General features: G+C 34.0%; 1 protein-coding gene across 2 annotated transcripts in view; it reads left to right on the forward strand.

The window, feature by feature from the left end:
* Positions 1 to 13,445, forward strand: part of LOC117122902 (pituitary tumor-transforming gene 1 protein-interacting protein-like) — a 79,527-nt gene extending 66,082 nt beyond the window's left edge. Inside the window, exons 6-8 of one of the 2 annotated variants that reach the window (XR_004447765.1) lie at positions 1,041 to 1,087; positions 8,185 to 8,307; positions 12,028 to 13,445. Coding sequence is in view for 1 of the 2 variants with exons in the window: in XM_033268675.1 (XP_033124566.1) it covers positions 1,041 to 1,087; positions 12,028 to 12,077 (97 nt within the window). In the remaining variant the exon portion in view is untranslated. The remainder of the gene's footprint in view (positions 1 to 1,040; positions 1,088 to 8,184; positions 8,308 to 12,027) is intronic. The other variant, XM_033268675.1, reaches the window with a different exon arrangement.
* The last annotated feature ends 2,426 nt before the right edge of the window (positions 13,446 to 15,871 follow it).

Consider the following 15,871-nt stretch of genomic DNA (forward strand, 5'->3'; position numbering starts at 1 on the left):
ATATATATATTATATATATATAATATATATATATATAATATATATAATATATATATAATATATATACGTATATATATTCATATAATATACATGCGTATATGTATATACACACGCGTATGTATGTACACGCGTATATATGTACACGCGTACGTATATACATATATTTACATGTATACGTGTATATATACGTATATACTGTATAGGTGTATACGTATATATATGTGTATGTATATGTACGTGTATATATATATACACGTATATATATAGGGCCTATATACTTTTTAAGTCATGTATCATGCATAGGAACGTTGGCTCCTGCAAGGCTCTGGTTACTATTTATACATATTACTTTTTTTTAACAAATAGTCTAATAAATGAAACAGAAACATGTGTAAATGAATAATTTCATATCAAGTATTTATAGATAAGCATATATGCCTTAATAATAATAATAATATATGTCAGCATGTCAAAGGTCAGAAAAATTTCCAGCCATTTTTTTTTAGCCAACTATTCCATTAGACCAAATAGAAACATGAATGTTCGATTAAATTGACACCACAATTAACTCTCTGCCACCAGTGGTTGCGGAGATATATGGACTAAAGCTTACATTGAAACATGTCAAAGGTTAGAAACAGCATTTACGCTCATTTTTAGAAAAAAAATTCTATTAGAGTAAATAGAAACATGGAGGTTCCAAACAAATTGGCACCAAACTTAACTCTCTACTACCAGTAAAGTAATTGCGGAGATCATCACAACTCAATGGCTATCTTATATAAAATATTTAAAAGGTCAGAAATGGGCGGCGGTGAGAAAGTGAAGCATTTATTTAGGCCTATACTTGATGTGTAAGTTACAGTATAGTATTCATTTTCCCAATATTCAAATGCAAAGAATTTTCAAGGTAAACCACCACAACACAAATTCCACCCAACCTCATATTATTGCCTGAAAATGAAAAATGCATCATGCATAGGAACGTTGACGCTCGCAGAGTTCTAGTTTAAACACATGAACTTTATTTTATCATTCAGGAAAGCAGACAGAAAGGCCAGAAATGATGAGATTAGACGGAAATATGGTGAGTATCATTTAGCAATATATTTCATGCTTTCATTATCCTACCTGTGCATTTATACCAGTACCTCTGGCGATTTGCCAGTTCTGCTTTCATTACTACCAAAAGGGAAATTTGTTGATGGTAGAAGCTGTATCATCCACTAATGTAACAATCAACCACTGTTGTAGCATTACCACTGCTGGGTTAGGCGGTTTGGCTCAGCGATTTCCATTGAGATTGTGAAAGGGTTGTCGAGGGTTGGAACCACACGCTGACCATTCTCGGCCGGCCATGTAGTTACCCAGCTTGCACTGTTAACAGGTTGTGAAGTGGCTCACGCTATGTTTCAGCTCTAGGTGCAAGTATTTATTTATTGATTATTTATCTATTGAACATATTTATACAGGATAACATATCAGGAGGATGTAACAGCCTGTTTTACATATGGTCATGTTTTATGATACAAGCTTTAGAGTATATAAAATGTCAAGAAATTTCATAATAAAATTGAAATAAAATTGATAATTTCATGGCTTATAAATTAAATATTGTGTGGCCACCTCTCATCAACAATGATGGTAACATCAAGCTTAACTAGATTTGAACTTGTCACTTTGGACGAGTTAGGTGATCCGCCGCACATTTGAAATTTGACCCACAGGAAGAGCGCATGGCGCGGATTGAAAAATATTTAAATGCTCAAATTATGGCCTATAAAGTGCTCTAATTTAGTAAAAACAAAAATAATTTTGAGCATTACAAAAGTTATGATGGGTGTTGCTAAACCGTGTTTGGTTGAATCATGGTAGAAAAGAAAAAAAAAAACAATCAAAAATTGTCGCAGGGTGGGGGGGACACAAATGTACGGTATTATTTATTTAATAAAATAATATTTAATTTTTATAAAATGAAATTTGATCACTGAGAAAACAGATAGTTATGTCAAAATATTGTCTCTACATGGAGGCTTCATATCAAAAGTTCTTGCCAGGTATGTCAGTCCCTGGCGCGGCTGGGCTACTGGGCCGCGGCTTGGTGCCTGGAATCGTAAATATATCATGCTAACAAATCAAGGACTTATAACTGTTACCAGGATAGGAAGCTGGCTGGTTTAAGCAGTCTAACTGGAATTAGCCTTATGTGTGGTATTGTTATGCTAATGAGCCAGGTAAGCACAATCTGCACATGCTCAGAAAAACAAAATTTTTTTTAGCCACACTGCACCCCGCAGTGCGTATTGGCTTGGCGTACGGCTAGGCCTAGTTGAGAATTACAGTACGGTAAAACAAAGCAAAATAAGGGTACTAATTTTACTTGGCATGCAAATTAGTCATACTCGTGAAGCGGATCACCAATTAACTAAGATATACACAAAAAACAATAAATAAATAAATAAAAAACCAAAAATCAACTGCTGTTGTAACAATGTAACAATTTCATTAACCACTATTGTAACAAAGTCCATTAATCACTATTGTAACAACGATGTAACCACTTATGTAACAATGTACAACATAGAAGTCTCCAAACTGAAAACTTGTGTACATTGTTCTATTAAAACCAAATTTCACATTATTGATGGTTGTGGCATTTAAAAAGAATAATTTTATTAATTTTTTATATAGAGGTTAAATCTATAACGCTTGTCTGCCTTTGGTAGGCTTTGCGACTGCACCCTCTACAAAGTCGTTCCATAGTTCCCTGTTTTTTTGTGAGGATGTGAAGGTCTGTTGATCAAATTTAAATTACTTATTCATCATTTCTATCCACAATGTTTTCGTTTTCCTTTTGGTTTCTTTACTTTGCAAAGTGCTTCCTTCAAGGATTTTTGACGGTGTGTTGTCAGGCATTCTCATTAAATGTCCAAGCCACCTTAAACATACAGAAGTCTGATTATTTATAGCCATTTCATTTTTAGTAATTTCCTGAGAAGGTTTCGATGAAAACAGTTAATATGCTCTTCTTCATTTTTTGTTAGAAATCATAGCTCACTATGGTAGAGAAACACAGTTAATAATAATAATAATAACGTAGTTTTATATAGCGCACATATCCCCTGCTAACCGCTCTGCCATTCGACCCACTACAGTTGCTGCATGCATTAAAAATTTGAAGTCTAGTTGGTAGAGATATTATATTGCTTGTTACAGTAATTGTGTTTGGTACCACTTTGTGCTTTGTATCACGTGGTACAATTTCCTTAATATAACCATTTATTTCTCAATGGTGTTTTTTCGCGCAAGTCAGTTCAAATGTGATAAGATAAGATGTCAAAATAAATCCGCAATCGGGGCGAACGTAAGCCGGCTCAGATTTGGCTTGCGTTCAGATATAAAGTTAGGTCGGCCCAGGTCCCGCATTGCGGTTGCGGGACCTGAGCCAACTCAAAAGTCGGACTAACTTTAGGTCGGCTCAGGGCCGGCTTAACATTTATTGATTCTTCAGACTTAAAAAATGCCGACCCTTGGCCGACGTAACTCTTAAGTGTGATTGGGGTCTAATTACAAGTTTTTCAAATCACTATGTTTTCTCAATTGTATGTGCTATACAAATATGAGTATGAATTAAATGTAATAGCCTACGAAATTAGAACAAAAACCCATACAAGTCGGCAGTTCTTTTTTTGTGATGCAAGGTCTATGCAGGCTGCGAGATCCCATCATCAGAGAGAACGCAATGGGCCTTTCCTAGTTAGGCTGACTTATATGGTTAATTTGTCAATAATGAAGTAAAAAAATATATATACTTGTTTAGCGTCACCACCCGACCCTGATTTTTGGCCCACTTTTTCATATGACAAAAAAAACATCTAAATCCAGGCCTAGCCTACACGACGAGGTCCAGCAGGAATTGTGCTCGGCGGCATTTGGTGTAGGCTTAGGCCCAGGCAGGATCAAATTCGACCGCGATGTAGGCCTGTGGGACACTTTGTATTTATTGTATGTTCTCAGTCAATTCGATTCATTGAATGATTACTAAATATCCTATTCTAATAATTACATAATAAATATGCATATCATTGACTTAAAAATTATATAAAGACTGTGGGAAGGGGAGACTATTCTACACTAGGACCTACTTACTATGTGTTTTCCTCTCAAAAAAAATCCCCCCCCCCCCCAATAGACTGGGTTCCAGTCCCTAATCTTTGTCTTAATCAGTTGAAATGCTTAAGAATAAATCAATTTTGGCACAAATGGCGTTCCATATTACTTATTTGCATGGCGTTCCATAGTATACTTTTTCTGGGATTAGGGACTGGGAAAACAGTGAGGATTTCGAGTGCAGGCACCACGATTTTGTGGTGTATGACGTATTTAACAACTTTGATTTCCGATTGGCTAATTACCGCGGCATAAATTAAATATGCTATCATGCTTCCCCTCGGCCCAGCTAATGATAAGGAGGATTCAGGTTAGCTCAGCTTGTGCACCGCAAGGAGTGCTAGTCCCCTATCACAATTTGTTCAACCATGGAGGTAATATTTAAACGCACCTTCACAACAGAAATCTGCTGCATGGAAAGTAACCAACTTCATGCCAGTTAATAAATACAGTATTATTATTGATATGATACAGCCAAGCTCATGCTTTCTCGCCAGGTTCAGCACATTCAGGTTTAGACCTAGCCTAGAGAGACCACAATAGTCAATATTCACGTCGGGTTTGCAGACATCTATTTGAAATAGGCCTACATATTAGTTTTAACATAGAGTAATGTATATAGCATTAAATAATAGTAATATAAATATTTAATTTTTCAAACTGGCTAAGATTTAGGAACCTCAATTTGCTATGTACGACGAACGGGTGAATATCGTCATATCTATGGACAATTGCATCCTTTGCATAAAGCTGTATTTTGAGATTTAAACAATGAATAAATATATCAATTTTTTTTTAAAATTAACATTTAATGAGAAACTGAGTAATAAATTATTGATTAATGAGAAAGGTTTAATTTATTGTTCCTTGTACAGTATGTTGGCCAAAAAGGAGGCCTAATTGATTTAATTACATGATATCCATTTGTTTTTCAATTCATTTATATTTTAATCTTAAATTAATCACAACATATTTCACCCCTTAGTATCAAATTTTTTTCTTGTATTATTTCTAAGTTTACAGTGAGTAATATGCAACTCCAAATTTACAAACAATATTTATAGCATTCTATTGGGCCATAAATAAAACAAATAGACAAAAGGAGAAAATGTGCAATTCTTTTAATTGTTCTGATCTCCATAGCTATCAGATTTATTTTTCAATAAATATAATCATTCTTGTTAATTTGTAAAAATAAAGAGGCTACATTGCAGGTAATGAGAAAACAATTTAGTTGCATGTATTTGGAATAAAAAACATTGTAACTGTCATTGTACGAAACTCAAAAAATGATCCAAACCACAGTGATTTTACATTTCAAACTTTATTTGTTGATCTTTCAGTGTTTTACCATTATATATTATTAACTGCTTCAGGAAAAAAAAAATATTTTCACTAATTAACAAACAATTTACTATATTAATTACCAGTCAATTTAACGTCAATGCAAAAGAATACAGGAAGGATCATACTGTATTTAATTGTTCATTATCATAAGTATATTTCAGTACAATTAATATCGAAATGAGACTGGGTTTGGTATACATGAATTTGTGCTTCTCCGTCAGATGCTAAGTGTCTCAAGTTTTATAACTTGACGGAAGTCAGTGGGGGTCATCCGGCTGGACTATTCACAGAATATCCATTCCTGCAAAACAATTAAATAAATAGATCTGAACAACAATATATCAATTTTTGTCACAAAATTATCAACAATTTCTGCAACATCAGTACTGTATATGATAGAAACTGTATGAGATAAACATGTAAAATAAAGACAAAGGCATTTTATAATTATAAATTATATATCATTTTTTATCACTTTAAATAGTTTGTCCAACTATGTCCTAGCCAAATTTTCATATAGGCATGACTACTTTCCATAACCATGGCACGTTTAACATAGACCTTATCATTATTTTATGATTAAAAATAGTTATATATTATAGTATTGATAAATTATTTAATGTCAGAGATCCATGTAATGTGTCTGTCTCATAGGAAAAATGTGAATTATTAATAGCAATTAAATATAGGTTAGCCAATAGGCTATGGTTAAAATTAGTGTACCTGCTCTAGATAGAATAGGGCTGCGACATTTGGTGAATATTTGGGAAAATATAAATTCCATCAACTGATTGAAAACTGAAGAATAAGTACAAGTACTTATCAAGCAGGTACAATAACAAGTGCATTCACAATCACTCACAACAGAGCCAGACAGAAGGGGTGATGGGGCTGTTTATTTGATTTTTAAATTAAGTTCAAGGTGTATTTTTAAAATTACCTAAAAAAAATGGTATCTGGTATTGGTAAATTCATTTGCTTTAACAAACTATAGCCCTCCTAAAAAAGTAGTTTTATGGTTTACATTTTATCTTGCTGTCATTCATTATATTATTTTAACAATAAATGAAAGATAAACACAGAATTCTAAAAAGTAATTTAAAGACTGACGCACCTTTACATTAGTTCTGGCCTCGTTGGTACCATCATCATTTTATCTAGAGACAATTATCTCATAGGCCCAGCTCGTCCTGTCCACTACACCAGCTGTAGGTGGTTAGTTCATGTTTCGCCGCGCTAATCAAATTTCTCTTTGCTCCTTGGAATAGAGACGGCCTGCTCCTCTTTTTGGTGACATTTTGTTTTTAAAAATACATAAACATACTCGCGACAACTCCCGTAGCTTATCCAGGTATCCATTGTCTTCAATTTTGTGTCCCAGTTGCGACAGCATGACAGCTTTTCCGTTGGCCTAGGCCTAGTGGTGGGCTGATAAATGTTCTAGTGTTAAATACTGAGCCTCGCGTGAACGTAAGGCGGTTCGCAAACCAAATACTTTCTAGACTGCAGCTTTTCCACGCACTCGATCTTGTGCGCAGAACAAAAATTTCTCTGGAATACAGATTTTTTGGCGTTTTGGTTGGTGTTTTCTTTTCCTCCATTAACAATACCACGATATTCCACACACCTGCACATACGGTACCATGTCCCAACTTCCTGACTTCTCTCTACATTCGTGGCACCAAAACGAGAACCGTTTGATTGGTTAACCTTCCGTCATAACATTCATATAATGATAATATATAACATAATGTACTACAAAAAATCCATAAATTAGAGACTTGTGGCAAGTCTACATTTACAGTTATAGGAACAGGTAAATTCTATTTGTCATGTGATCATAGGTTTAGCCAGCAATTATTTAGGACGGTCACTGTTACCGTGACGGCTTGGCCTAGCCTAAATGGGCCTGTCTACCTTTAGAAAATTCTTTATATTCTTGAAATCTATCAAATGTTACATTGAACTAAAGCTAAATCATATTTACGTTTAATAAAAACAACCATTATTGATTGAAAGTTGTTGTTTTCATGCCAATATTCGGTGGGGATTTCCAAAAATGTATGGCTTAACAACCATTGACTACCTAGTGAAAAGTTAATTCATGAAATACCGCAAAGAAAATTTGTTGTTAACGTCACAAGTTAAATTTTATTTGTCACCAACATACGTAGGTCTAGGCCTATCAATCGATTCGGAGGGCCTAGAGTAGAATTTTCACTAGACTAAGGCGAGAGATGAAAATGCATCTGCATAGTCTAGAAATATTATGTGAGTAATGTAGCCATGCACAATCTATGTCTATAACTGAATGTGATAGCTAATTTCAGAAGACAAACTTCCAACATTTAAAGACCCTCTAAAAACCATATTTTCTGACCCTGAGTGGGCGTGGTCTGCCCATAGGCTTAGGGCCACGCCCACTGTCTTCCATTTTGGACGGCCTATTTCGTTTTCTGGCTAAACCCCTGCATGTGATCAACATTAAATTAATTTTTTTGGTCAGGGATTGATAATGGTCAACAGTGGACAACAGTACCATAAGCTAAGCAGTATATCTATAAATAAAATTACATATTTGAAGAGATATAATTTGATTGGTTTTCAAGTCATATTATAATTCTTCAATATGTTTGATGTTTTTCCTGTACCCTGTACATTCCACAGGTCTTTTGCGTGATGGCGATTGCAGTGACTGATGAACTTCGACCTGATTCCTCGTCACTTCTCTCTTCTATAGTTCTTGCTCCTGTTATAATCACAGTCGGGAATGTGTTTTACGGTATCTTTGTAAGGAGACACTTCAGAACAAAAATTTGCTAATTGATAATGAAAATGAAAAAGTTATCTGTAACTTTACATTCTTTCAATGGTTTTGACTACGCTGCCAGTCTACTAGGAACTAATAGAGTGTAATAAACATCTGCGCATGCTCACAAACCTTACTGGCTAAATCGGCGTTGTGATAGCTTCTCCGACTACCCCAATTTCTGAATTTGGTGTAGTGGCGACTACCCTAATATTGACCAATCAGATCACCAGATTGTCTGGCGAAACTGCCGGTAATTTTTTTTCGTTGGGGTTGCAATTTTCATCGCATCCGCGATCGAGTATTATTCGTTCAATAATTAATTAAAACGAGTGAGTAATTTAATGTTTTATGAACTTATTCACATACAATAAAGGAGGAATGAATATTTATAAGGGCAACATAAAATTAGGGCAAATAGAAAATTTTATTAGATTATCACTCCCATCCACGTAAAAATTCTGGAAATATTGATGCGAGAATAAAAAAAAAATTTTTTTTGCCGCATCAATTATTTTAACAGCATAAAATTAACAATGCAATTTGTTACATCAAAAACATTATCTTTTAAACCACTTTTTATACAATATTTAATATTACTAGCCAAATATAAACAGTCCCTCCCTCATCGATAAAAACAGTAGCGAAAGAATCTATTGTTCCGATTAAAAAGAAAAAAAAGAGTGATAATCTAATATTTTTTTCTATGTATGTACCCTTAGGTAAATCAGGGAATAGTAAAAAAAGGTCCTTAGGCTTAGGCTGAGCCAAGCCTAGCCTTGTCAGGGTGGATTTTAGGTGGGAGAAAACACATTATCTGGGGCTGCCTAGCTAGGACCTCTGCACCCTTGATATCGTGGATCACAGTAGCCTTGCTGGCCCATAAAAATACCTCTCTTTAAAATTGTTATGTACATTTATTTTTACATCATTCTTGCATTTGGCAAATTGGCTGAGCAGTCTTGATACCCCTCTTCTCCTGTCCGCGAATCTTTTGACACCTAGGCTAAGCCTACAGTAGGCCTAAATCCTAGCCAACAGCAAAACGTCATTCAGTTTTTCCAGAAACTTATTATTTTGTCAACAGTATTTGGCTAAAGTTTTTTTTTCACATTTCCTTTTTCAAATATAAAACCAGAGATGACGGAACTAGGGGGTGCTGCGTTGTGGAGAGTAATCAGTCAGCAGTCAGTTGGTTAATGTTACCATGATGCACCAGTGATGTTGGAGTACGTCAGCAAGATGAAACTATTTATGTATTATGCATGCATGCATGGAGGGAGCACTTAAAATGTACAATAATCATTTCACTACCCGACAAACCCCGAACTTTATTCATGCATTACATAAATAGGTGTAAGCTAAATTAAGGTGATTAATTAGTGAAGATATGGAGACAACATTTCGAAGTTCCCTCTTTCGAAGAGGAGATGCAAATGCTTTGTGAAAATGAGTACGTTGCGGTACTCATTTTCACAAAGGAATACACGCAACTAATTAGCTAACAATATGCAAATGTTACATGAACACCTGGGAAGGAAGGTGCAATCACGTTCTGTTGCCTAGCAAACGTCTGTACTGTAGTGGGGGACGATGAAACATAATAAAGACTTGGCCTAGGCCTACTGTAAGTAGACAGTGCAATTATACAGTATGTGATAGAAAGTACACTTTCGAAAGAAATTAAAATAAGAAAAAAAAATAACTAAGAATAATTCAGTTGCAGACGTACCTTGTTTAAGTATTATATAATGCTAAAAATGCGGCTCTTGTAGCCCTAGCTGGGCAAGGCATCCATGTGCAAAGCAGTGGTGTTTAATTGTTTATCAATCAAAAAAGCACGCCGGGAAAGTTTGCCTTACCAGGAAAAGGTGACGTAATCTAGCTTATGACGTATGCATGCTAACTATATTGTGAGTCACCAAAAATAAAAAATGTTCTATTATAACCAAAATATTAATAACTACAAGGTTTGTGGGCGTAAATTCCATTATTACGAATTAAGGGTAGCAGAATCTCCTTGCCATACAAATTACAGCTCCCACTGACGTCTCAGTCGAGAAATACAGGTAGCTGAAGTTTTTCTCGCAAATCTGACTACGAAACCATTTCGAAATTTCACGTTCCACTACTAACTCTGAGTTGTGCTTCGCAGACGCCGCTGAGGGCGGCGTTCTGGGAACCCTGTGTCAAGCTTAGGAACAGTGTTCCCTGGTAATAAAACCATGGTCGACGTCTAGAGCCTAACTCTCCTCCATATGTACATGTGCTGCGTCGTCGTAGTTGCCCTAAAAAAGACGAAAACAACATTTGGAGTAGTACGCGAACAGTGTCTTGGTGTTGCCGTCACGGTCCATTAGTTTGTAGTAGACTGGTCGCATAGTCAAAACAAAAAATGCCTATTTGTTCCTTTTAACTTTTAGCTAAAATATACTTAAAATAAAATAGTTTATACATTTTATGTAATCTTTATTTTGCTATAGTATATATTATGCATACCTACCAGACTTTATACTTATTTTCTATATAATTATAAGTTATATTTTTTCTAACTTCAACGTAAAATATACTTTTTAAAATAGTTTAAACATTTTTTTTATTCAATTTTTATCGTACTTCAGAAATATAGCAGGCCTAACAGTATACCTACCACATTCATTGACAATAAAATCACTATAGAATTATATAGTGGTGCTGTACACAAACATAGGCCACAACCTCCCCCCCCTCCTATGATGACACATTATGTTACTGTTGTGACCCAAAAATTACCAGAAAACATAAAACACATCTTTTAATTTTTTTTTACTTTTTTTGATTAAAATATTAAATTCATGTCATATTTATAAGTAAATATATGTAATAATAATATTAATAAAGGCAGAAATTTGTATGTGTATTGTGATATATTTGGCATTTGTTAATTAGCTTTCATTTACATAAAATTTTTTAACAAATGTTGTTATTGTAATTGTTATTTTACTATTGTTATCATTGATTCCATGAGAGTAATTATTGTAGGACATTCCAGCATTCCATTTGCGCAGTTCTAACAAACTATGAGCATTTGTAGTTTATTTTGTTAGCTTTTTGTATGAGATTTCTTATTCACATAGATCAATATTTAAATGTTGTAAGAAAAGACAATGCAAATACGAAACCACAAAGAAATTTCATTGGTAATAGCATTCAATTGGTATTTTATGAAATATAAATGTTGTGACATAAATATGTGTTGTTCTCTAAATTTTTCTGTATTGTACCATTCTTTTGAAATATAAGGGTGCTGATTGGTTAGCTTCTAGCCTAGGATGTGTTTTTATCTGCTTTTTGTATAATCTAAATGTGTGTTTTATCACTTGTTTCATGTAATTCATGTTCCGTTTCACTTGTGTTTCTTGCTGTAACTTGTGCTTCCCATTTTTTTTAATGCTGTTAACATTTTTAAACATCATCTTAATGTTGTCAAAGTTTTTCATTTTTATTCACATTGACAAAGAAAGGTTATAACCTCAAATACATTTTTATATTTTTTGTATAATTGAAATAATATCATAGTACAATAATACTACATAATAATAAAAAAATACAAGTGCTTCACATTTATGTTAATAATATTGTAATCCTTTTTCAGCTTTATTAATGCAGTGATTTTCAATTAGTATTCAATTGCTTCCTTTTTGTTTCTTTTGTTGCCGTAGGCTTGACAACTGATGATGATGGGCAGTATCACCGTCTTGAAGATGTTTGAGAACCCATATTCTGTTCTTCCCTTCCTCCCCTTCTGCACATAATATGTAGCATGTTCTTAACCTAGACTGCATCTGCAATAGAAATTCTTTACACCAGTTAACATTCTAATAACTTAATGTATATTTAAATGTTGGAAATTGTTAACATATTTTTTAAACAAAGCACTAATAAACAGCACAGTTTTGAGTTGTAAAATTAGTTAATAAGTTAATATTGTACATATTAACTTATTAAGCACCAGTTTCATTGATTTTCATCAAAAAATATCAATATTAATTTGTATTAAAGTCTTAAAATATGTTTCATATTATTGTTACTTTTGAAAAATATAATTAAAAACAAGTATTTTACTTAAGTGCAGATGCAGTTTTGAATAAGTAATATATTTCTCCACCTTTCTCAAATGCAAACTTTTTGCATTCAAATTGATATTTTTTATTTCTACTCAGCTAGTATATTTCTATGGCTGCCGCAAGTATAAAGGCCCAGCCAAAGTGCCAATTTCAAAAAGATGACAAGAATTGAGAATTTAAGATTTAAGATCAAGTAATTTACTTCAAAACCATAAAGATATGAATATAATTTTACTGAAGTCCTTTGTCTAACTAATTGATTTTTTGTTGTTGTTATTGATATTATAGTTTTGTATAAGAAGGTAATTCTTTAAACATAGTGAATTCTCAAGACAATCTAAATTACATAAAATTTTGAAAGATTAATAAAAGCATAGTGATATTAAATGAATATCTATGTTAACATGTTAAAAATAATAGTAGACGGAAGTCGTGTTAAGCCATACTATAAAAAACACTTGACCATCCTCACTTGCATCTTTCTATTTAGCCCTGATGGAATTATTTTAAATTTTTTAATCTATTTTTTTTAATCTAGCACTCTGGTCCCAACACTTAACATAGTGTTCAAGTGTAAAATGCTTTTGTTTTAGCTGCTATTACTATTTTTAATATTAAGAAGTCATCAGTCACTCAGCCATTATTTCGTAGTCGGTTTTCATGTTAAAGAAAACAATGACATAAAAAGGACCTCCACTTTCCTTTTAGAAGACTCTACATAATCAACTGTTTTTTATATGGCATTAGTCAGGTAAAAATATTACTAAATTGATGGTAGCACTTTTAAATTACTTCTTACACAAGCTTTCGCCAGCCGTCTGTGGTTGGGGGGGGGGGTTTGTTGAGCGTGCAACTGATGAAATCTTCTGTAAAGCTCTGTCTAGATTATAAAATTTTATTTTACAAAAAAACTGTTGTATACTGTATATAGACATGATGTGCCTATATATATTTAGGCATATCACATGTTTTTGTCAAATGAAATTTGATAGTCTTGGCAGGTCTTAAAGATGTATTGTCCCTTGCTAATGTCAAAAAGTCATAAAAAATAATTTTGAAATAAACTTGCTCATATTGCAATAACATACTTGTTATTAACTTGTGCATAAAAATTATTGAATTGACGATGCGCCCGCAACAGATCATTTTTAATGACAATCCGTTCAGACTGCCACCGACAAACAACAGACGACGTTGTCATCTACCGCTCACAGGGAGGAGAGTTGGATTCGTCACATGACAGTGAGTGCCCAGCTTTAGTCAATACGTGCTACCAGGTTTTATGTTAACATGTTGTTGCCTTGTATGCTTCAATATCATCACCTCATGTTCATCAGCTTTAAAGAATTAAAATAAATTGTAAATTTGAAATATGTACGTGATTCTATAATAACTGCCAAGCACTTGCACGAATAAAATATATGTCTGCTTTGTATTATTTTAACATAGCATGATAGATACAAAAATGTATGACTTTTGGCCGATTCTTGAACATGTTAGAACACCTATAAAAAAAAAATAAAGCTTGAAAGTAAAATCAATTTATATCAGCAATTATGGCCCTTTCTTGAGTGTCAATCAAACTTAAATGACCAATCATAACATGAACACGGCCATGAATACATACACATTTCACATACACATGTTGTCCCACAAAAGCATGTTTGTGTACATTTTTACACTGGGGCCTTAGCAACAATATCCAAAGGGCGGGCTAAGCGAAAAGGTCTAAAAGTACTGTAGTTAATCCATCAGTGAACCTCATCATACAGTATTGTATCAACCAGTGTAACCTCAAATATCTCACATGAATGAATCGCATAGAGGCTTTGCTTGCCATGATCCACTATTACTATAATTATAACCCAGAGGTGACGGAACTATGGGGGTGCTGCGTTATGGAGAGTAACGTGTGACCGGAAATGGTCTGCTGTCAGTTACGGTGATTAATTAGCGAAGATATGGAGACGATTATTTCTAGGTTCCCTCTTTCCAAGAGGGGATGCAAATGCTTTGTGAAAATGAGTATGCCGCGGTACTCATTTTCACAAAGGAATACATGCAGCTGGTTAGCTAACAATATGCAAATGTTACATGAACACCTGGGAAGGAATGTGCAGTCACGTTCTGCTGTCTAGCAAACGTCTGTACTGTAGCGTGGGGGAACGGTAAGCATAAGTTGGTTAGCCAACAATATGCAAATGTTACATGAAAACCTAGGAAGGTAATGGCACATCACGTTCTGTTGCCTAGACTACTGATGTACTGTGTAGCGGGGGACGGTGAGGATTTATTAGTAAGACTACGCCTAAGTAGACAGTGCAATTATTTGTGTTAGAAAGTACACTTTCGAAAGAAATAAATTAAAATAAGAAAAAAAAATTTAACTAAGAATAATTCAGTTGCAGACATACCTTGTTTTAAGTATTATACAATGCTAACAATGCGGCTCTTGTTGCCATAGCTAGGCAAGGCATCCATTTGCAAAGCAGTGGTGTTTATCCATGATAAAAGCACGCTGGGAAAGCTTGCCTTACCAGAAAAAGTTGACGTAATCTTATGACGTATGCATGTTAACTATATTGTGAGTGTGACATCACCAAAAAATAAAAATTTTCTATTATAACAAAAATATTAATAACTACAAGGTTTGTGGGCTTAAATTCCATAATACAAATTAAGGGTAGCAACATCTCCTTGCCATAAAAATTACAGCTCCCACTGACGTCTCAGTCGAGAAATACGGGTAACTGAAGTTTTCCTCGCAAATCTGACTACAAAACCAAATCCAAATTTGATGTTCCACTTCTGACTTTGAGTTGTGCTTCGCACACGCTGTTGAGGGCGGCGTTCCGGGAACCCTGCGTCCAGCATATTCCTTTTTATAAGTCAATCGTAACGTCATCACTGCAACTCCCAACGTTATTTGCCTATCCCCCACAGTCCAATAATTTTTCGATTTGGACGCTTTGCTTGATTTGTTTAGGTTCGTGTGCAAAAATACTGTATACCTAATTGTTTCGTGACCGTGAAGATATTGCACAGAGCGATGAAAATTGAATTGTTATTAAAAAATTACTTTTGTAAAACAAGGTTAATTAGAAAGTTACTTCAAATTCTATATTAAGTATGAACAGAATTTCTTGAATGAATGAACCCGTGGCTAGAGATATGGACTGTATTTCTACTTCTGTAATGGAGTACTGTATTCCATATCTGAATTATAAGTCATTTTAAGTTACTATTGACATAATTATTGTAGAATTTGTTCTACAAAGTTGATTAATTATAATTCTGGGTGTGTCACTGAAGGAAGTGTAATGTTAATGTTGATATACAATACAGTAAAATAAAAATTCACAATACAGAATAAAACTGAAAATCTAAGGAGGCAAGGATTAACAAAAGCAATAAAAATCGCTGTAGCTCACAAGCTAGT

Source organism: Anneissia japonica, unplaced genomic scaffold, assembly GCF_011630105.1.
Source record: "Anneissia japonica isolate Jap-2015-1 unplaced genomic scaffold, ASM1163010v1 scaffold1801_len212617_cov180, whole genome shotgun sequence".
Lineage (NCBI taxonomy): Eukaryota > Metazoa > Echinodermata > Crinoidea > Comatulida > Comatulidae > Anneissia > Anneissia japonica.